We start from the raw sequence: 24,145 nt of genomic DNA, 5'->3' as shown, positions 1-24,145 counted from the left end.
CACCATGTACACCATGGGCACATCAGACAGACACTCTGCATGACCAGAAACATGGAAGAGACAGGACAATTGTGAGGCTACTCCCATTTAACCACAGCTTCACAGGTGACTCCAGCCAGAGCTTTTCCTCTATCACACCATGTTCCTGTCTGTACTTATACCCATATCAAACAAATACATAGCTGTGATTAAACTGAGCTCCCTCAAATGCTGACACGTTGGTAACACATTTAAATAAGACAGCACAGGTGGGTTTGGGCAGGGAAATGGCTCGTATTGTAAGTCACACTTTGAAAGGCCTTTATGTTCTTTCAGAAGTTCCTTCAGCACTGCTAAGTTTGGAAGGCTCAGCTCTCAATAGAAAGGAAGTTTAGATTAACAATCAAAAAAAAATCATTGGTAAGAAAATAATTTAATTCTATCCCTGGAAAACTGTTTTTATGCTGCAAACCAGGCTTCCCTACACAGGAAAAGGACTGCTTTAAAAGGACTTTTGAGCTAAGATAGGACCAGGGCTGGGAAAGTTTAGCAAGGGAGTGTATGACATTCATCTCAAAAGAAGCACACGATATGATGATTAACACTTGACACAATCTAGCCAAGCCACAGGATAGTTATTCTTTTATATTAAATAGGATAGGATTTTTTCATAAAAATTTTGTTTTCACTAGGTTTTATACATTTTAAATGCGAAGTAAAACAACAACAAAAAAATCACCTCTTGAATTCTTCCTAAATCCAGGCAGATTCTCAGACCCTTAGATTTGTGACACAATTTCTGTTCTACATTGACAAACCCAGCAAGGGAGGGAACAGTACCAAAATCTTCCCCATCTCTAAGGTGCATATGCTACACTGCAGAAATATGAAAATAATAAATTATTCCATAAGGAACAGATCCTGGCACTTTTCTCCCATGCCGGGTAGTCACACGGTATAAAACAAATGGTTATGCCAACTACCCAAGGGGTACTGGAAACCCTACAAAAAACCCTATTTGCATGAGCAGAGGAACCTGTAACACCTCCAAGGCTGAACCTGGCAGATTTACCTGGCAGATTTTTGAGGCTGGGGATAAACAGACCATTGCTTTTCTAAGCCCACCTAACTGACATATCTGAGTTAGGAGCCTATACTTTCTAAGAAGTCAACAGAGAGAGGTAATATATTTCTGGACACATCCCACACATAACTGCTCCAGAGCTTTCAGTCCTCTGAACATCCATACAGAGGGAGCTTGCCTTGTCTTGCTTTCTCTCTCTCTCTCTCTCTTCCCACTGGTAAAAGAAAGAGCTTCGCCTTCCAGCACAGAAACCCTAAGCTACTCACACAGTTCTAGTCTTTGCTTCCTTTAAAACTGTATAAAATTATTTGCTTTCAACAGGAAAAATAAACCACACCTGATTTCCCTTGTGAGCCTTATTTCACCTCTTAAGTGTTCCTGAAAGACCATAAAGAGACATGTATTTATGAGATGCTGCCAAAACACGGTGAGCTGGTGGTGATTTCATTTCTGTTTGTCCACAGCACTCTTTCTCCTAGCCACGCTTCTTAAACAGCAGAGTAATGAATTCTGAGCAAAAGCTGCAAAAACATTAAATTAAATTTTCCAGAAATGCAAAATCTCTTAATTTTCCTTAATTTTATCTTATATATTAAAATATCTTATTTCCATGCTTTTAAATTAGTGGGTGGCTACACTGTTCTAAGAAACACAAGCAGAACACAAAATCTATTGGAGAGAAAAAAGGAAAATTTACTGTAGTGAAAAGGGAAAGACAAAAAACATGAAGAAACTCTACAATATCTTTAAAAGAGGAAAAAAAGCAAGAGGCAGGTATGTCTATGTAACTGATTTTTTTACCTCCATGTACCTACTGCATTCCTCAGCAATTCAATATCCTGCCTCCATAAAAGGTGTCGTCCAGGAGCAGTGTAACACTACAGGACATGCTACCAAGAATGGCCCAAATCATTTACAGCCTGATTCAGTTCCAGCTGGAGTCACAGGAAATCTTGGTGATAGGAATGACCAACAAACTGCTAGAGCTGTAATCAGGAAAATGTAACAAGTCACCAGCACCATCCAGAAAGGTACAGAAAGGATGGCCACTTATGCAGGAAGATTCTTTTCTCCTCTTCAAGTATAGCAGCAGCTAGAGTGAGAGAGAGGGAAATACAGAAAGTCTTGATCTTGGTTTGATTGAAAGTCAGTGCAAATATATCAACAAAGCTCAGGCAAAACTCAGAACTCCACGCGCTCTACGGCTGAGCCTCACAAGCCGTGGCTTGTGGCTCTGTTGAAGATTTTTCTTCAACTTCTCAGATGCTTCTTCTTTACACGAGCACATCTGCAACCTCACCAGCTACTGCCCACAGCCCTGCCTCAGCTCTCCTTCCCCCTTCATCACTCAGATTTATGCCAGCATCAAAACAACAAATGCATGCAGACTCTTACTCCCTCTACTTTCAGTATTCTGGTGGGGTTTGTTCCCTCTTTAAGGCAGCATCTTATATTTCCATGTGAACAACTGCTGTGCAACTTTATCAAGACTTCCCTTGGTCTCTTTATTTTGGTTTAGGGCAGGTGGTTGTATTGCATATTGCAGATAATAATAATAAATCTCTACAGTCACCAGAAATCTGCTCAAGTCAGAAAAAGCAAACACTGCAATATATTTTGTTGTAGCTAATTTGCTTGTACATTTCACAGAAAGATAAATCCACCTGGGTTGAGGATGTTTACAACTGAATCTCAAGAGAGAAAATGTAAATGGGAATTTTTCTTTCCCATAACTTCACATACAGTACTTGCATAAATATTGAATCGTGTGTCTGGTTAGATAGAGATGATGATACAAAAGACTTGGAGTGATCAACAGATACTTGAGAGTTTTATGATGAGGTGAAAGACAAGAGCCACCACTGACTTTTATGATTTACTTGGTAAAATGCTCAGCAACATTCATGAAAGGATTTGGCCTGACATCAGCAAATATCATATCTGCTGAAACACACCAGAGAGTTGAAAATACTTTGTATTTTAGTTAATGAACTACAATTTGGATTGGATATTAAAATTTGCCTGAAATATTTTTATTATCATCATTACAACATTATGCCTTCAGTGCATTTGCCTTCCTGTAGACTTAAGAGCAAAGCATATTTGTGTCTTTGGGAAAAGGTTTGGGTTCATGCCAAGTAGTGTTCATCCCACAGACATCCTAACCCTGCTTAGCTCACACATCTGAGTCTCTCTAAGGGCAGGTAAGGAACTTCTGTTTATAAAAACTCCCTCCAGTGAGGAACCAGAAAGCATCCCATGTGAATCAAGGCCAATAATTATGACCAAATGTTGAATAAAGAATACCCAAAATATATTTTTTATCTGAAAAGCATAGAGATACCCATAGATATGCTTTCTGATCATACTTATAATAAAGTATACTGAGATTTTTGGAAGCTGGAAAGAGACTCGGAAGCCCAAATCTCATTACATTTCATTCCTTTAAAAATATCCTTCACCATCACAGTGAAGGTACAAACACATTTGCAAATACCAAGAATTCATTCTGGACTTCGATAGCCAAAGCCAGTTTAAATCTGTTTCATTAAAAAAAAAAAAAAAAAAAAAAAAAAAAGCTGTAAACAAAATTCAAGAAGCTTTAGTTTTATTTTACCTACATATCATTTATGTTATCTCCTGTTTGCAACTCTGCTCTGCAGTATGCTGCTCTAAATTAAACACACTGCATACTGCACCTCTGGCATGCAGATGCTTCAATTACAGCTGACAGGCACAATTCTGCTGAAAAGAGTTTCAGTTTAGAGAAAAGTTAGGATAATATTCACATTTTCCAATTCACAGTGGTAATGGTTTCCCTGCTCACTGTTCTTCAGTGAAATGGAGGGAATAATGCTCAAATAATCTAAATTTTCTCTACACAAAAATCCTAAAGCGATTCTCAGAGTAGCAGGAAAATGGGAGAGCACCACCTCTGGAACACTTTCAGTAGTTAAATGTATTAGAAATTATATTTATTTCTTTAGTTGAAATTAAATGTACACTCTTCTCCTGAAAGTCTTCCTCTCTTCCCTTTCACGCTCCCTTATGGTTAAAATCTAGTGGTTTTTTTCTTCCAGTGAGGGTAAGGAGGAGTGTGTAGCAGACATTTTATTTGTGAAATAATCTGATTGACATCTATAGAAGGAAAAGTCATATAGCAATGCATCCCTGTTATGTGAATACCTTTGTGTATCAATAAGTGATAATAAAGATACTGTTTCTTAGTTTTGTGTGCATATATTCACTTTTATATAACAGAGTTGATTGGAAAGGTTAGAAAAATGGTCTGATGTTCAACAAATATGCACAACACTGTGGAAGGAAGAAATCCTTCCAAAGGTGTTAATCCTTCTCTGTGTATGCAAATAAATGGTACCACGCTCCTCACGGATCACACTGAACTTATGGCTGTCGGTGTTTGATACTGTATTAACAGCTTTAATACTATTAATATACAATTAATTAGTTGTCACTAATACACTATGAACAAAGAACTACAGTGGGTTGGGATTTGGTTTGGGAAGTGAAAGAATAAAAGAAATACTATACAGCCCTGAGTAATCACCAGTAAGGGGCAAATGCAAACTTACGTACACATTAGGCCTCAAGGTTACTAATAAAGTCCACAGCTCCATAGTAAGTGCCATATAGTGATATCTAAAAATATATACTCTGGATTAGGCAGCTGTGAAATTTCTGACACGATTACTGCAAACTTTTAAATGAACTTACTTTGTAATGGTAAGTGCATGTGCAATATAAGAAAAGCATTTGTACATGAACATTAACCAATATCCATGGGGCTCCCTTTTGGTACACAGCAGTTCACATGTTTGGGGTTACTGCCTTCCCATCTACTGTCTGTCAGTCTAGAAGGAACATACTAATTTTGTGCTAACACACTGTATTTTACTAAGGTCCTGGGGTTTGGGGATTTTTCTTTTTAATTCTTATTTGGTTTTGAAAATGATTATGAAGCTAAAATATATTTTTGGAAGTCTTAGCTTTCTGTTCTCTTTTAGAATCTTACTTTTGAATCTGTGCAAATGCATCCCTATTTCTTGTCTGTGTCATACTACATGCATACCATATTGCTTATCCAGTACTAGAAAATCATTAAACATTTCTAAGGACAAAAGTACATTGAATGATACTTAGCAACATAAATTAGAATAACCGAAATAGTAAAATAATTAGGTACAAAACAGCATAGTTGCCAACATATATTGGGGCTATTTCAGTACAACTTGCCATTTATATATAAAGCATACATAAATGGCTATTTTTTTATCCTTTTCAACAAGACATATTTTAAAAGGATAGTTCAGAGCATACCAGTTTACCTATTCATGTACAAAAGTACATTGGGAAAGGGAGAGGTTTACGTATCATTTACCAGAGCAGGATACTGTTAAAAGGAAAAATTCTCCCTCTAAGATGGTGGCAACTATTCTTTCCCTATAGATAAAGTGTTCATGGAAAATTTAAACATCTGATTCAATGCTAGGCCTTTTCTTATACACACGTGTATTGCTACAGGAATTTAAAACCCTTGGAGTTGAGTACAAGCTATTCCTATTTGCAACGTAAGGCAAAACATGCTCTGAAATGTACATGTCATTATGGATCCGACCATCCCTGGAAGAGTATGATGCTGTAGACTGTATGGATGACCTTAAATAATTATCATTTCTTCCTCTTGTTGGCAATGAATGTTTATAAAGATCAGCTGGACTTCGCCTAAGAGATAAATGCTGGTCATCACGATAGGTGTGCAGGAAGGGGTTATCATCCGAGTGAACAGCGTACAGGGACTTGCTCCGCTTACTGTCCTCCAGAGCATGAGTCACAAGTGAGGCCTTGTTGCTCAACAGTTTGCTTGAGGGAACACTAAACATGCTTGCATATGGACTACTTTGAAGAAATTTCTCTCTTTCTTTCAAGCTTATACTACGAGAAGGTCTTCCAATATCAATTTCCCTGGACTTATCGGCGATATTATCAAAAGAGTGTTGCCTGCTAATCCTCAGTTTATTCTTTTTATGATATTGCAGAGCACTACTTTGTGACCAAGTACGCTCATATATTTCTTCAGGAAGTGATAAGTTCGTTGTGTCCTGCAGCATCTGATCTTCCTCAATATCATAGAGGTTCCCCATCCGCAAGCACGCGTCACATTTATAGGGAGATCTGGTCGAGTAGTGCCCCGCGTACGTGGGCATGTTGGAGAGACAGCTCCTGCAGTGGGTGGAATTCTGTCTGTACCTATCGTTCAAGTCACCTAGGGTAGCATTTTTTTCTTTGAGAGTGTAGTGCTTAAAAAGTTTATACTGGTCATTATTTGGAAGACTGTCTTCGTTATGGGATGGAGTCCTGTTAGCTTGTTCGGCTTTCCTGTAGTTGTCGTTGTGATCTTGGTAAACATCAGGAAGCTCCACAGGTTCTGGAAGGACAATGTTTTCGATGTACTGAGGTGTGTCCAAGCGGAATCCTGGCTCCTTGTCAGCATCAATTGTGTAGATTTTATCCCGTGGAGAGCCCTGTTTGGTTTTCAGATATGTCAGTTCCACTTCACTACAGTCTTTTGGGTATTTTGATGCTCCTGTCCTTTTTTTAAAATTGTCCTTGGTTTTGTGGTGCTTGTTGTTGTTTTCAGCTTCCATGTGGCAAGTAGCTCTGCTTGATGTCTCTGATACATCTGAATGGACAATCTCTTCAGGAAGGTATCTTGGGCTTTTCAAGGAAAGCTGCCTGTTTTCCTCTGATCCATTTTCCCTCTGGGGACCTTGGCCCTGACGTACAGAATCTTGGCGTAAAGATTCAACAGATTTCCTCCAAAGCTGCCTGGGTCTGGAGTTCACTTTTGCTTCTGTTGTTACTGCAACCTCAACTGTATTTGGATTGGACTCATTCAGTGTGAGAGGATGCTGCCCTTGGAAAACATAGTTGTTCAGATTGTCCTTGTGTCGGTTGCCAGGAAGCGTCTGCAGTTCACTTATGTTGTCACCAAAAAAGTTGTCCTTTGTCTGAAAGGATCTGTTATCAGAAAATATCAAGTTTCCCTTATCCATGACCATGTCCATAAGCAAAGAACCCCTCTGAATAAAATCAGTTGTTCTTTTGGGGGAGTCAATTCTTGAAGGGTTGATATTGGTCATGTTTTTCGCTGTTCGCAGCAGTTTTAACATATTGGTTTGTGAATTGGTCAAAGAAAAGTCAGGAGACTTCTTCTTCTCTTCAATGTGTACTCCATGAATGCAACTGTAAATACCCTGTAATATGAGTAATATAAAACAAATTAAATCACTAGGTAGAACTTTTTTATACTTCCATTTTAGTTTTAATTAGCAATAAAGAAAAATTAAACATTTCTTATCTAATTACTGGAAAGATTAAAAGTACCTTTCTAACTTTTTATCATTTCCTTGCATTGAAATTGAGGAATATTTTCTGCTATATCTGTTAGAACTACGAAGGAGAAAAACTGCCAGTATTTCACAAACCATTGGTCTGTCTTGGCTTCCCCAGCTTATTCCAGAATACAAGATTAGAAGGTACCCCACAGGGTTCCCTAATCTTGTCACAAAATGAAACTAACCTTCAGAAATAGATACTCTTTTATTTTAAAGCAGTGATTAAGTTTCCCCTCTAAACAAGCCTGTAGTGGGACTATTTTATTGGAGATTAAGGTACTCTTCATGTGTATTGAAATATAAAAGCTTCTAGTCATCGTATTTTAGCTCTTCTGATCCCTGTCCCAGTACATATGAAAAAATCCAGCTCTTTCTAAAGCTGAATCTGAGTTAATTTTCAGCAAAGGGCTGAAGCTCATTTTTTCACTTCAACCTCTTTGGTCACTCCTGTGAGCCCAATTGACATTTCCAACCCTGTGAACTAGCATTTCTCAGACATTTACCTTTGACATAAGTACTTCTTTTCCTCTGCATTTCATAGAAGAATTTCATATAAAAAAGGCCAGAAATATAAAGTTTAAATATAAAATGTGGAGGTTAAGGTGCATGTGGTTTCTAGACAATCCCCAACAGGGTAGTGCAGACTATTTTTAATGCAGTTCCAAAATGGTCCAATCTACTCAACAGGATAATTGCAGCACACTTTAAAGCAATTAGCCATTTTAGTATCATTTTCAGTTCTCCTCAGCTATATTAAAAAATCTAGAAAAATCAATTACCTAATGAAAGTTCCATTTGTTTTAAAAATACATAAAGAAAAAACCCAACCGATTTGTTAAAAATACAATAATAAGCCCACATTTCCATATTTTTTTTTTCAAGTATCAGTTTCTTGCAGATAAATCCCCTTTGAGTCTGGTAAAGTTATCATTAAAACTTGCCTTAGTGTCTAACCAGACATAAATGATACCTGTGTTTGACCTTTTCTCATACAGTTTATTCAAGTTTGCTGTCAAGAAAGGCTTACAAAAATATTCCACTGTATTTTTGTAACTTAAAATTTCCTTGCTTAAGAAATGCACAAAGCTAAGAGCTAATGTCTCTTATCAAAATAGTATTTATTTTGTTTGGATTTTTAATTTGGAAATTAATACATTTCCTGGATCTACCATTTCCTCATTGAAATTTCCCCTTACTATGTTTTTTTCAGCATTGGATTACTGATTATCTTGGCATATGATAATGCATACCCTAAATAGTCCAATGGATTAGGACTTCCTAAGGACTGCAAGTACATCCTAAACCCATTGACTACTGCAGAGCACCACACTGCTGCTCTAGCATATATTTTAAATGTCCAGGTGGGAATAAAAAGAAGGATAATGTTTTAGGGAGGCAGTGTTTATTTTTTTGTTGTTATTAACTAAAGGGGAAAAATTAAAATAGTACTGACCCTGCTGATTGAGAACAGCAATCCCGGCCTATCTGAGCAGACTCCAGTGAAGCAGAATCTAAGTTTCCAGTAAAATAAGTGCTCCCAGACAAAGGTTATTAAGCTGAGTGCCATGGCTGCTGCAAGCATGTAAAACACTCCTGCCATGTTGTCGATGTCCAGCTGGCTGCTCATGACTTCATTCTTCTCGTTGTGACAAATACCAGTCAGCCACAGGGTTTCTAACTCTTCCATTTCCCCTAGGGAGAGCAAGGAGTCAAACCAGTTAAAATGCAAAAATCACTGCTCACAGTATTCGAAAGCCTTTGCAAGTTTAAAAATACAGCACCATTTAATGCTTCATTTGTGGAGCACTGCAGACTTATCTAGCCAGGATTGCAAATATAGCAGATTTCAACTCACAGCACCCTAGTTTCAGATGTCCTCAGATTTCATAAATTACGTGGGAAGCTGGATGCTCTAGAAAGCAAGATCTGTGGTTTAGACAGAACTTTCTTCTGCTTGCTGTAACTATTAGCACTTGTTATAGAGATGGGAACGAGTTAGGAAAGAGCTGGGACAGGCTGTAGTGATCAGACAGAGAACTCATCAGAGAAGCATCCTGACAAGTCAAGCAGACCCCTTCATGCCCCCTCCTCTCCACTGACTACACTTGACCTCCCTGATCCACTCTGACCCCTCCCTTTGGCCCTTCCCTTTAACATCACAAGACAAATTTCACAAATTCTTGCCATTCTTATAGAATGTGCCATGAGAAGTTTGTTCCCTCCCATCTGACCCATGATAACCTTACTTCTTCCTTTCAAATAAGCTGCCATGTTGTGGCTGAAGCTCTCCTGACATATCTGGTCTCTGCATTCATCTCTGGTATCTATTCCCTTTTGCTGCTGCCATTCCAGCCCCCTGGGCAGCAACAGGAACACAAATGATCTCATCACGTGCTCAAAAAGGAGCATTTCTGCCTGTGCCACATCCTTACTGCCATTAAAACACTTCATTTACTTAAAGCTAATAAAACAAATCCACTCCCTCCCTCTCTTGTGTATTCTTAACTTTCAATCCCTACTTCACTGATGAGATTTGGCCTCGGATGAAGGACACTGTCACCTAGCAGTGGTTGCTACTGCCAACGTGGACAGAGGTGGGCAAGAAACTGCAATTGTTCCTGCCAAAATTAGGTTTTTTTATTTTGCATGATGTACTAATTTTTAAACATTTAGTGTTGTTCTTAGTGAAGCACTGCATGGGCTTACAGGCCTTTTTACTCTCTTGGGATATAATTACAGTATAATTTTTAATGTCATAAACTTCATTGTTTCTAGAAAATACAGCAGGCAACGTAAAGGGCCAAAAAGGACAGTATTAGCTCTCTTGGTGTGTTTTCCAGTTCACAATATGGCTTCAATATGGGGGAAGAATTTCCATGGTACAAATCCCTAATCCTTAGCCAGAGATTAGGAAGTACATTTTCAGCATCATAATCCATACACCACTGGAAAAAAAAAAAAAAAAAAAAAAAAAAAGAACAGAAAAAAATGGCTAGAAGCTATATTGACATTTCAGCTACCTTCAAGCTAGACTAGAAGATCAATGACCTGCTGTGCAAAAGCATTTTGCAGGATAGAGTGCCAGGGCACCAGGAAAAGCTGCTGCCCACAGATAATTTGGATGTGAGTTCCAGTTGGAAATGGAACACAAGACTGAGATGGAGAAATTGCTTCTCAGAGAATGTGAATGAAAAACTGAAGTCAAAAGGACAGGTCTGATGCACTTTAGCAAGGGCATTTCACAAATTTGTAAGAGGGATTATTCGGTCTCTAGCTAATTCCGAGTTTAATTTTGTGCTTGAAGCATGAATTGAACCTCTACATCTGCAAAAGGCAATGTGTCTTCTCCCAAATTACAGTGCTCAATCTTCAAAATACCTAAGAGCATCCCAAAGAAGAAAGTCAATCCTAATGAATCTTTAAAAATCTTCTAATCCAGGACATTGGGACAATAAATTATTAATTGTAACAGTATAGATATTGCACACATAGATAATTGGAGTTCATTATTGCATTTCCATATCTTAGAACATTTGGATTTCTTTTGTTCTGCTAAACCTCAGTGGACTGTTTCCCTCATCTCTCTTTCAAGTCCTCCCCAAGGTCTATGAATAAAACTCACAGAGGCTATAGAAGGGAAAAGAACCAAGTCCAAAGAGAGAGCAATATTTCTGGTTTGTGCATCAGTAGCTGAATCTCTGCCAATCAGATCTCATTACTTCCCACAGGAAAATTCACATCTCCCATGATTGTCAGACATCAATTTGATTCGACTGCTGTGCCCTTTCACTATTCATAACAAAATTCACGAAGGAATTTAAACCTCTTTTTCATTACTGTTTCCTCTGCGTTCCTTTCCCTTTGGCATGTACATCTGAAGTAACTATTGATAATCCAGCAACCTTTCCAAAAACATCCCGACAGAAATGAACTAAGCTTTTTTGAGTCAAGATAAATGACAGTGCCCTGGCAAGTAAAGAAGAACAAAGCATCCCAGAGCCCTGCAGATCCTGCTATTGCAATATCCCTTCCATAATATCTGACAATGACAGCAAGCACTATTAATTAATGCCCCAAAGGAATCCACATTTTTATAGATAGCAAAGCACTGTGAATCACTGGATTGTCATATCTATGGAATGATGCTATCTGGGAATGGGCATATTAGGCTGATAATTCTGGTCTCTCCATATAAAAGCAGTTACCATTTCCAGCATATATTTTATACACATGTATATTTATTTATATGTGTGTGTACGTGTGTGTGTACACACAGAAACACAGACAAAACTGGTAATAATTTAACTGTAATAACCCTTCAGCAGAGCTGACCCTATAAAACTGGCAAAAATGCTCAATCTTCTTATTGCTTTTCCTGTCCATTACACTTTAAACCAGAAGCCATAACATTTTTATTACAAAATCCTCAGGCATAAGAAACTTTTTTATCTGTGGTGTCAATTCATTCCTTATTAAAATCTGTCACTTCCAAACTTGGCCTGGAGTTTGAATTCAAAACATTGAACTTTGAGACTAGTTATAATATGATTCAGAAAATAAATTAATTTAAAAGAACTAAGTCCATTTGGAGGGATGCTGTCTTTCAAATCCTTTTGGGTGGTCTGACTTGTGAGCTGAATGTGTAGGGTGATGACACCTATAGCAATACATTTCACTTGGCAATTGAGAGGCCAGCAATTTGTGATTACCAGACACTGGAGAGTTCAGTCATCCCTGTGTGTGCATAATACTTATTAGCAAGTGGGAGCTCCAAATATTTCATAAAACAGACCTTGGAATCTAAGTCAGCAACTTCAATATCCATAAATGCCAGGCATCACTGAACTGAGTGTTAATGGAGTTCAAGTCTGCACCTAATAGGGGGGGTCTCAAGTTACTCATAAATATTCGTCAGACTTATTTTAAGGGTTTTGTTTTCACTTCAGGCACTCACTAAAGGAAAGTAATGCCACTATCATTTCCTACCTTCATTCATGTGTGGACTAGATTAAGGTGTAAATGAACAGCTGCAGATCTCAGCAGCTAAGTACATCGTGACACTAGCACAAGACCAGAAAAGGAAGAGTCACAGTGTATTTGACAAAAAAAAATAAAAAATAAAAATTAAAAAAAAAAAAAAAAAAAAAAAAAAAAAATATATATATATATATATACAGCGTTTCTTCTCTGCTGAACACATCCACAATCTATTTAACCTGAAAAGCTCACAAATGACTACATGATTCCTATGCTAAGAGATATTTAAAAATTCTATAGCACTGTATCATAAAAGATCTGCTTCATTTATAAGCAAGTGCTTTAAAAATCCATAGCTCAAGCAATGTTGCATGTCTGCAGCATTCATTCATTCAAAACACTCTCCAATAAATTGCAACATTCCAGCTCTCTCCCTGGTAATTCAGCACTATTTACAGTGGGTTTAGGTTACAGTGCAAACAGATCCCTTGTGCTCCTCCTGGGTTTGTTCCTGTGGCTGTGCAGCTCTCTGCTCTGGCTGCTATTTGCACAGAAACGTGCCAGTTGGCCATTAGGCCTGAATATCCCACAAGGGCCTTTCCTTCTACATAAACTCCTCTGGCCTATTTCACACGTTATCACCCTGGGAAGCACTGATAACTTGTCCACTGTGTCCCCACAAACAATTTTGTCACAATAAAAACTTCATTATCCAGACAGAGAAATTATACAGTCTAAAGGGTAGAATTACATGCTTTTCCTCCTCAGGGCCCTTAGCAGGCTTTGCAGGCTGTGCCACCTCCCCCTGGTGCCCAGCTGACACACACACTGCCCCTCTGCAGCCTGTCACTGGCTCCTGAGATGTGCCAGCTCTCCAGGACTCTTTTAGGGGACTTACTGGTCTCTCCAGATTCCTTTTGTTTCAGTGGCACACAGGCACCCGCAACCACCTGAGCACTGGAACCCCCAGTATGGGCAGTCACCCACCCTGACTCCAAAAAACATTGCCTTGCATCAATGAGAGTTGTCTGGATAAAATTAATTCTCCCCTATATTGTGTTGTGTTGTGCATTGCAACCATCCCTGCTCTGTGCAACCTGCACATCCTGCAGGACAGGAGAGTGCCTGGGCCCAAGGAAAGGATGCCCTGTGCCAGTGGGGAAAGCAGAGCTGCAGCCCAGCATCCTTGGTGCTTTGCTGGTTAAGAACAGCAGACCTCTGGTGTCAGCACTTCCCTGGGACTTGCATAAGGCACGGGCCAGGTCACCAGCAGGAGATCTCAGTGCATGTGTGACAGCAGAAGGTGCCAAAGGAGCTGGCTGCTGGTGACAGTGTCAGGGGCGGTGGCCCCCGTGCAAAGCGCTACCCTGAGGCTCAGCCTGAGCAGTCAACACAGCAAACTGGCATGTACTGAGTAGAGATGATGAACAGGAGGGTTAAATGTGTACACTCACACTGGTCAGATGTTGGGCATCATCTCCAAAAGACCCTGGAGGCACTAACAGAATCACCTGCTTGTTGAGGACGGACAAAATGTAGTTTTCAAATTTAGGGACAGACCATGTTTACTCTGGTAGAACTCCCCCTAAGTGACGGAAGAGAAGGATAGCACCCCACCACTTGGAGACTCTAAAATAAAAGGGTGTTTCCCCTGAATAGTGGGGTCAGCAGCCAAATGGGTTGATGTGCATTTGGTTGAATAGGCTCATCAATTCCAGTTTGACCCAGTTATATGATCCATACGGAATGGTTCAGAGAAGAGATTATATAAAAGCACAGCAACATTTCAAATTCAGCCTGGATCCCCCAAAACAATCTTTCTTACTCTTATTTTCTGAGTTATTTCCCCCTGTAAAAATAGCAAGAGGAACACAGATGACTGACAGCAATAAACTTACTGTGAGCTAATGACTTCACTCTGCATGTCCCCATTAGTTAAGGATGAATTAACAGAACTGCTAAGCACGACTCTCAATATTACAATCCCTCTAACTCTTGTTCAGCTACACAAACGCCCTCCACTTATACACTCACACTCTTCAGTCACATTTGTTCCACCCACTGCTTAAGGAGGACACTAAATATATAAACAGAAAATCACTGTGATTGTGGGTGTATTCTGCCTGAGCAGCACACACTGAAAATATGTCCTTATAATCACATACGTATTTCCTTCTTGGGCTTTAACAGCCCGTGTGAGTCACACTGCTACACTTCCTTATAATCTAGACAGTGATTTGGAAAGCTTATGCTAAAATATGAAAAAAAAAAAAATTGGCAAAGAGCTTTCCCCTTCCAGATGTAAGGGGGCAAATCTCATTTTCACAGTTACCTATTACCCGTAAGGACTGGGAAGCAATTATCCACCCAGGAAAACAATTCTTAGTGTACTAAGCTGCCCTAAAAGCACATGAAGATTAACCAGAACTGAAAGTTATTAAGAAGGGATAACAGACTCTGTTGAAACTCAGACCAGAACCAGTTTTCTTCTTTATGTCTCTGAATCTCTAATTGCTTTAAAGTTTTCAGCTTCAAGGGTTAAGGGCTTAATACAACTACACCATCTGCCCTCTTCCTGGAGATCTCCTCCCACACTGTCTTTTGAATTGAGCTCTTAATCTGCAGGTAGTGCAATACATTACAAATACCTCAGATGAGCGGATGTATAACCTGGTCAGCTGGTCGGTATTCTCCACTCCTCCCCAAATTTACTCTCTTTACTCAGCTTTTTCTGTTCCTTGTATCTGACCATTTCTGCTGCCATGAGTATTTTATCCCTCTATTCTGCTGCATCCCTCATGGCTAAAGGCTCCTTGCTGTCTTTCTCTCCATCCCATTCACACTCAGAACTCCTCTTACCCTCTTAATTCTGAAGCAGCTTTGTCATTTGTAGTTCAATAATCTCATCTTCTCACAATTTAAAAAAAAAAAAAAAAAAAAAAAAAAAAAAAAAAAAAAAAAAGAGAGAGATGGGAGAAAGACTGAAAGAAAAAAAAAGAAAGAGAAAGCTAAATTCTCCTCACTTTCTATGCACCAGTGGTTCTGCACCAAATCCCAAAGAGATAGTGCTTTGGGTCTCAGAAACAATGTCTCCCAAATGATTTTTGTTGCAGTATGCATTTTGGGTTTTCTAAAGTTCTGTATGATTTTTATTATTGAGTTTCTGTATGATTTTTATTATTGAGTTCATCCACCCCCCTTTCCTTAATCCCTGTCTATCTCCTTGATAGGCCCCGCCCTCTCCATTGTACCCCCTCAATACCCTCTCCCATTGTATTGTACCTTCCATTGTACCTTATCTATGGACACTCCCTGGTACTTGATGGCCCTGACAAAGCCAGATGGTTCAGCCAAGGCTTCAAGTATCCCTCCAACCTTCGTGCCCCAAAATGCCAGTGCCAATGTCAACGCCCTCTGTATCTAAGTCACTCCCCCTCATTTCCATCAGTAACCCCCCTGTACTTAAGGGGAAGTAAGAGCCCAAATCAGGACTCACACTGACACTGACGAATAAACACCTTCCTAATTACCACCAAGTGTGAGCCACTCCTTCTCCCAAGCAAGATCGCGTCTCTGTCTGAAATCTGGACCCAAAGGAATAACTTGTTTATATGGTATCTGAAGAGCAGAGCTAGCCGAGAAACAAGCTCAGAAGTACCACAGATTTTGTGGGATAATTTTAGAAAAAGTACAACTCTGTAACTAGCATGTGCAGCCCAAGCCAGAGGAGTATCAGCAACCCCTGGGCCTGTAGACAGCTGCCTTCAAGTTCCTGCTCTGGGAGCTGGAGGAACACTTGTGCCTTCCCAAAAGCTGTGCCCAGAGGTGGTGAGCCCCGCAGGCTGTGCCTGAGCCCTGAGCCCACTGCTGACAGAGCTGTGTGCCCACAGCAGTGACAACATCCAGGTACCACACACTGCTGGGGGCCTCAGCCTGCCCGGCTGCTCCTACAGAGGTTCAGAGAAGAAATGAAAGCAGGGACCACGCGATGCCTCAGCACACGGCGTTTCTGTTCTGACACATCCCTGTGGCCGTGGGAGGAAGATCCAAACAAAATGATGGTGCTGTTTCTTAGCAGCCATATCATTTTAGTTGCTTCTCAACTCCTGGGTGCTTCTATTTCTCAACAGAAGATTGAGATTCTGTGTCTCAGTGGAAACATTTTTACTTCTCTGTTAAAAAACAATGGAAGTTTTATCTTGTGACCACGGCAAGACAAAAAAAGCCGCACAAGCACCACTGAGCTTTAGAGAGTCATCCCAGTGATCAACTGTCTTAAACAAAGCTGCAGATGCTAATCATCAACTCAAAGCTTTTGCAGATAATGAGATGTGCTGTACACATAGCAAGATGAATAAAGCCAGAAATTCACTCGCAGTGCACTTCACTCATCTCTCTTACACAGGAAAAAGCAACTCCAAACTCTTTCTGTTAAAAAGATTCAGAGTTCCAAAGCAATTAATCTTATACTAACAACTGCTTATTTATCTCAACTTCCCCTGAGCAGGGCTACCTATGTGAACTTTCACAGACCAAGGGATGAAACCTTTTCAGCATAATTATACTTTTGAGACAATTAAGTAACTCTTCTTTAAACTCCTCAGCAACTCATTCCCACCCTTCTTTCCTCTGTCTCTTTTCCTCTTTGTTAGAGTAACAAATCTGGCATCTTGTAGCCTGCTTCCTTACACTGAGACTTCAGAGCTGTGCTCATGGTGTGGTTGATAATTGTCAGTGTAATTGGTCCACCCAGGATGGGAACCCTATTCATGTAGAAACATATAGATAAACCACACTCAGAGCCAGAAGTTATCCCTAATGCAAGCCTATATCCCTCTGTATTTAGTTAACTTTTTTCTCCAGAGCCAACAAGATTAAAAAGAGGGTTCAAAGTCATTGGCTTTAATGCAGAAACAGCATCATGCTTTGAGAAGTATGAAAAGATGCCCCTGCATGAACAACCACTTAATTCTTCAGTTTTACATCAGCAAGGAAGAGGGAAGAGGTTCCTATCCACTGCACAAAAAATTCATTTCAATGTGTAAGTGAACTGGCTTAGACAGGAGAATGATATAGAAGCAGCAAGGAAAAAATCAAATGAGAAAAATCACAGGAGAAAGACACGTGCAGAGGAAATTGGAAGCAGTAAAATGCATTTCAAAAGGCCATTTCAGTGCTGGGTAAATGTAAAAAAGAGATGAGATCATGGCTTTTTGTATATGCAATCAGATATACTTTTACACAAATTACTTGGTCTTATCCAAGTATGTATTATAATCCAAAAACGTTTTTCCTCTTATTAACATATTATTCATATTAAAAAATTGTGTTTGTTGAACTCATTAGAAGGTTTTTTTCCTCATAGTTATGGAACTCATTAGGTTTACAATCATTCACTGAAATTATTCCATACCCTGATGAATGCCCTATTACACACACTGAAGAATAATTCAATACTTCTTGGGGCTCTGCTGTTTAACAGGCTTAGTCTTTGAGAATAATATATTCTACAGAAGTGATACATGAGAAAGAAGATTTCTGCCTTCGTTTGTGTTTGCCTATTTATTTAAACAGCCTCATTCAGGCTCCACTGAGGCTTTCCCAGGAGTACTCTCTTAGGATGAGACTTTCCCCCCAACCACACTTGCTTTTAGTCTAGAGAACTTCAAAGAGATTTTTAGTGATACAGCAGAGTGGTGTTGGTCTGAACTCTGGGTTCATCCCTTCTAGTTCACCAAAACAGAGTTATGTAAGTTCACAGCTAAAAAGATTATCCATCGAACTACTGAAGTTAGACATGGATTACAAAATCAGGTCGAGCTAGTTCTGGGCAATTACTCTTTACATTTAATTTCTTGGTGTTTAGTTCCAGTTCACCTGCAATGTACTTTGTAACTCAGTAGAAGAAATTTCATTATTAGGGCCTTTTTGTTGATTTTTTTTTCTTTTTTTTTCCTCACATTTGGTGGAAATGCAATGCTATCTGGGGGCTTTTTGCCTGAAAATCATAATTTAGATCTGTGAGACAATAAAGTGAGAAAATGTATCAAGAGTTCTGGGACTAAAAGAAACATAACTACAATAATTTATACACATCATGTATGTCCAACTACTATTCTTTACTAGAGCCCACACCATTTTCTGAACAAATTCAGGGAACCTTCACAAGAGAAAATAAATGTTTTAGCATTCCTGGGTTGTTCAGAGTAACTTCTAATGGTAATGAAAAAAAGCCATAAATGTATTCACAATTTCCCATGGTTTGTGCATTCAAAATGTTTGTTTATCTTCTGGGCAAGATAAGGGCACAGACATTTCATAATGAGGTTTCATTCACCTGGGTGTTCCCTGTATCTACTGCTATTCTGGAAGTTACAATATTGAGTTTTGTAGACAATTCATTTGTATTATTTTAAGCAACTAAAAATGAGTTAAAGGTATAAGCATTTGTAGGCTATGTAAGTCCACAGGGCAAAGTGTAAACACAGGGGAAGACTTTTCACACTTGCTGCCACTTTGTTTTGTACCTGATATTCAAAATGAAGCATAAAAATGAAGCACCTTCAGTATTTTGATGAGCTTTTTCTTTAATAGCTTCAAGTGCTTTCCCTTCTATTTAATTTATATTCTTTCTCTGTGATATAATTTTTTGTGTTGGATGAGAAGTATCAAAAATGCTGAAGGAGTGAGCATGAAGGAAATGGGAAGTGAAAGGAATGAAAACCCAAGTGTTGCTCTGGCTACATCTAGAGGGGTTAGCCTGCACTGAGAAAGACAACTCCAATCCTCCTTCAGGCTGCAGAAGCTTTTTCTTCTTTAGTATGGGATCAATAATTTAACTTCTCTGATTCAAATTCCCCTTTTAAAAATGAGTCAGAGTTATAGTATCTAATAATTCTTAACAGCATTACACAAACAGAAAATATTACTCAAGAATATGTGAATGTTTGAAAAGCAGCCATTGTAGGTCCCCTAGTCATTCCTTCACCCAGGTAAGTGAGGTTTCTTCCATGAGCCTCTCTAAATCCAACAGATGGATATGATGGCATTATTATTTCCATATGTACTCCAGACAAAATTCATCATTTGTGATGATGACACCTCTTCCAGTTGTTTAGTGTTCTAATAGGAGTAAAATCCATGTGCTGGAAGACTAACACACTCATTGTCTGCCTCATGAAAATTAATGTCCTGGGGTTTATGGAACAGGAGACTATGCTAAGTCCTGCTCTTTGCCATTCCTGTTACACTGAAATTCACCATTCTTACCCTCAATTGCTTGTTACTGGTGACATTAAACCCGTATTTATCTTTTGATAAAGCCCTCTCTTTCACTGATAGAGAAATGCAAAGTAAACACACATGTATGTAAAAAAAAACCCAACAAAATAAAAGTTATGTAATACATACCCTATTCCAATCTGATAGAGGATTTAATCAGTCATACCACAGAAAATTTTTAATTACCATATTTCTATTTGCTTGCACAGATGAAACATGAAGCTTTCTAGAATCAAAAAGGAGTTCATACCCTATGTGGAGACTGAGTCATCATTGCTGTTTTCAAATATATCAGAGATGTGCAGCAAGTTTTCTCCTGCAGGGCAGAAGTGCCAAGAGGACCTAGAGTTCTTCTAGTTTGCATTAGAATGAAAAATATTTGTTTGAAGTACAATGAAGCAAGTCACCCTAATTCGATTTCACAGGCATTCTTTTACCAGGAGTTTAAATGAATCCATCCCAGATTAGAGATCACCCACAGTTCAGAACTGAGCTAAACACTTTTTAATAGCAGAACAGTCATGCTGAAAGATAACTCATCTACCAAGAAATTGCTCAGAGACAAAAATAAAGGAAATAAATAAATGTATAAATGCTCTCTAACACTTAGGCCAGCTTTACTTTGTGATGTATATGAAAACATTTTCTGAAAATAGAGGCCAATGCCCTTGGCAGTGAGGTGAGTTAGAATGGAGTGGAAGAGAACTCCTGTCTCAGCGCCAAGAAGTAATTTTACTTTGTTTTACCTTCTTTTTTTTTTTATTTTAAAGCCTTCAAGAGAACAGTACCAGCAGGCTCAGAGCTCCTAAAACTGAATTAACTGCTCACACACAGAGGAAGAAAAGAAAGGGAAAAAAATCTTGGTCCCTACCGTCTCCCACAAACTGCAGGAGGGCGAGATCAATTTGTCTCTTCCAAGGTGATCCTTTCTGGAGAGCAATCCCATAGCCAGTGGTGGCAAAGATGTACCCGCTGCCTATTGTGACAAGTTTGCAGCCTTCATCTCTCCCAGCCTTGTAATTCAGCACCGCTGCATCGTAGATGAAAGCGTCCAACTTCCTGAAATAAAGCATTTTACAAACCAAATCATTAGGGACAGCTGTTGTCAGACTTCTTTTGTCCTTGATGTTAGGACCCTGTTGAATATCATATGGATTCTTTGATATCATTAATTACATATCCTGCTCTGCTGTATCTAAAATTAACAAAAGGCATCTATTTTAGTGAGGGGAAAGTAGGACACATAGTTTTGCATTTCTGTTTTAAGGAATGCTGTTAAAAAAATACTGAGCAGGAGAAACCAATCTACAAAATGTCTTGCCCTGATATCTTTGTATCTTTGCTCTCGGTATGGATAATAAATACCTTGAGATATGAAATGATCTCCAAAACCAACAGATATGAAACAACAATAGACAATTATTTTATTTAAAATATTGAAGGAGATTGAAAATGTTCACCAGTTTTACATACACACCCTTGTTTTACTTCTCTTTCCAAAAATAAACGGTGAAGGTGGAGGTTAAGTCCTTACAAGACAAAGGAAGATACTGGAGCATATCTCCTAGAGCTACCTAAATCCCACTTAAATAGGATAGAAAATGTTTCTTTGCCATTGAAACTTCCAAACATATTATTTGTGTATCTGGAGCACAGCAGGAGGAAAGGAACTTGTGAAAAAGTTTAAGCCTTTTACCCCGTCTACCTAAAAATGGAAGAATGGGATAATCCATTCTTTAAAGAATACAGGGAACAAAAAAGGAGTAGGAAACAAATTCAGTAGAGAGAGGAAAAGAAGCAATGTCCTCCAGGGATCCCTTCTCAGAATCACTGTAAAGCAAGTTAGAAGGCAGGTGCATGGATGTTTCACAAATGAAAATGCACATACAAGAAGAGGAGGCCATTTGGAAGGACAATCACTTGACAGCACCAGATCCCTGTCAAAGAAAAGTCATTCTTATACTGCCAGAAATTCATATGCAAACATCAAAAAGAAACAGATAAAACTTTATTTTGCATTTCTGCCCTCATCTGCAGCTAAAACCTTTTAAGATTTTTGCTACTTGCACAAGAGCAGCAGCCTACAACAAGCAGCAAGAGGACAAAGCTGCTGGAGTCTCAGCTCCAATCTGACTTGAATGCCACAGGAAACCAAATCCACTCCATTCAATAACATATCCTCCCTCCCCAGCATCTCTGTGCATCCCGTGGGAAGTCAGAGGAACAGGAAGGACACAGCCACTCCCTTGGCTTTGCTGGGTGGTGTGGGGAGGTCCATCCTGCCACCCCCAGGGGCTGTGCAGCCCCAGGCACTGCCAGCCCTGCCTGCTGAGCCTCTGCAGAGCTCGGAGCATCTGTGCAGCACCACTGAGAGGATCTGATGGGCTGCAGCTGACACAGCTCTGCCCACCAACAGTTGGGGGCTGTCTCCATGGAAAGGCAGCTATAAAAATAAACGTATTGTGGCACAAACAGGTCCAACAGCATCAGCTTCAATTACATTATATCAGGATTGCACCAGTTGTGAATTCTGTGGCTGCGAAGTTTTGGAGTCACACTTGGTACTAAGCTTAAATCAGTTTACGCTGATAAAGCCTTTCATTTATACCCACAGAATGGAGCAAGATCTAGACATAATATCACATTTTGACTACTGAGAGAAAAAAAAAAAGCCCCAACAAGTTTTCATGCATATCATAACTCAAATTTTATTCACAAATAATCAGTCAACAGAGCCTTAACTTTTTCAGAACTCTAAATAAGATACCAAAACTGTGGCACTAAAGAAACCTGTGTCTATCTCACATTAAACTAAGTGAATACCAGGAGAGAATGAAGTTGTTGGATTTTGTCTGCTCTCATGAAAAAGTGACGTTCCTGTCACTAATTATTGTTCTTTATTTCTTTCTTTCAAGGATATTTATCCCAATAGTCACCATTCAAGTAATCTAATTGAATTTTAATGAAGTGGCTAATTTAGAATAGAGATGGTTCAGGCAACCATTAAAAAAAATAGTTGGGGCATCAGTTCTTTCACTCTTCTCTTCTTCCCTAAAACTCAGTTGGTTCAACCTTCAGTTTAAAATTCAGATTAGCTCTACCAGTGCTCAAAATCTGGTTTCCTCCTTTCTTTAAATGGATAATTTAATATGCAGAAAATCACTAAACATCTGGTAGGTGATGTCACAAATTCAATCCATAAATAAAACATGGATGGCTACCTGGCACTGGGGGTAATTAAATTGGAATGAGCCAAGAGGGTGCTGAGGCACTGCCCAAGCCTGCAGCCCTCAACATAAGATCAGAATTTTCTAAATGATGGCCTTTGATGCAGCACTTCAGAAACAATATTTGTCTGTATAGAGAGCAAAAACAAAAATCTATGTCCTTTATGTAGGCTTACAGTGGAAAAAAACCTCCACAAACCTGCTTGCTGTACCCTCAGGATATTGTAGCTTTTCTGATGTACAGCAGACAATTACCAAAATCAATAGAGCCCAGCCTCACACAGTGACATCTGCAGTTATCTGTGGGGAAGGAAGGACTCTTCCCCTCTCAGAGGATGCTCAAGGCTCAGGGATTGGGAGGTGCAGACACTGCTGCAACCAGACAACTTAAAACACACTCTGGAATCTGTCGTCTGTTTATTCTGGGATTTACAGTTTTGCAATGCAAGCACATAAAACACATGCTGTTGAACACAGAGAAAATATAAAGAGTCAGCTATTCTTCTGTCAAAACAGTCTCAGTCAGAAATACAAAGGAGAAAGATCTCTTTGCTAAAGACCCCAGGGCAAAAGCCTTGTGCTACCTCAGAAATTACACTCTTCACATGTGGCTTGCCTCCTTAGTTACTGAGCACTGTACTAAAACCTTGAGACAGAAAGACAAAGCACAATAAGAGTTTCACTCACTCACTGTGGAAGCACCTCCCCAGTTTCCCAGGAGTCTGGGATCAGTGCAGAGCTCACACATGGAGCAGGTTCTGAGGATGCAGAAGGCTTTACTTTTGAGGACTTTTTCTAAACTACTTCTATAAGGTCACAACAAATCCCATTACACAAATCAATTTAAAAACATGAGGTACTTTCCTGACAGATGCTGAGAGCTGAAGGTTCTGCTGTCAGTCACTGCCCAATGCCTTAACTGTAAATCAAAAATTGATTGCCCTGAAAAACTCTTGGTCCACGAATACAAACTTATATTCAGAATATATTTTCTGCATTTCCAACATAACTCTTATAACCCCTCAAGGCTTAATCATCTCTTCATCGTGTGCTGATTACAGAAGTACTGTTCCTGCAAAGCTGCAGAACACACTGTGCCCCTGCAGCGTGGGCAGGGAGGAACAAGCCCCAAGTGAAGCTCTCAGATTTTAGGGCACCCAACTCTTCCATCACTTAGGAGG

The 24,145-nt window shown here is 39.3% G+C and overlaps 1 protein-coding gene across 2 annotated transcripts in view; it reads right to left on the bottom strand.

Annotated features, from left to right (window-relative positions):
- Positions 1-1,704: 1,704 nt before the first annotated feature.
- GRIN2A (glutamate ionotropic receptor NMDA type subunit 2A) overlaps positions 1,705-24,145 on the bottom strand; it is a gene marked incomplete at its 5' end in the record, with an annotated part of 159,509 nt that continues 137,068 nt past the window's right edge. Inside the window, 4 exons of one of the 2 annotated variants that reach the window (XM_083872645.1) lie at positions 1,705-2,156; positions 5,681-7,338; positions 8,933-9,171; positions 20,609-20,796. In XM_083872645.1, the coding sequence (XP_083728771.1) occupies positions 2,141-2,156; positions 5,681-7,338; positions 8,933-9,171; positions 20,609-20,796 (2,101 nt within the window). In that variant the 3' untranslated portion in view covers positions 1,705-2,140. Of the gene's footprint in view, positions 2,157-5,514; positions 7,339-8,932; positions 9,172-20,608; positions 20,797-24,145 lie in introns of those variants that run through there. The other variant, XM_083872644.1, reaches the window with a different exon arrangement.

This window comes from Zosterops lateralis (assembly GCF_965231275.1).
Source record: "Zosterops lateralis genome assembly, chromosome: 15".
Classification (NCBI taxonomy): Eukaryota; Metazoa; Chordata; class Aves; order Passeriformes; family Zosteropidae; genus Zosterops; species Zosterops lateralis.
This window is presented reverse-complemented; position numbering and strand designations above follow the sequence as displayed.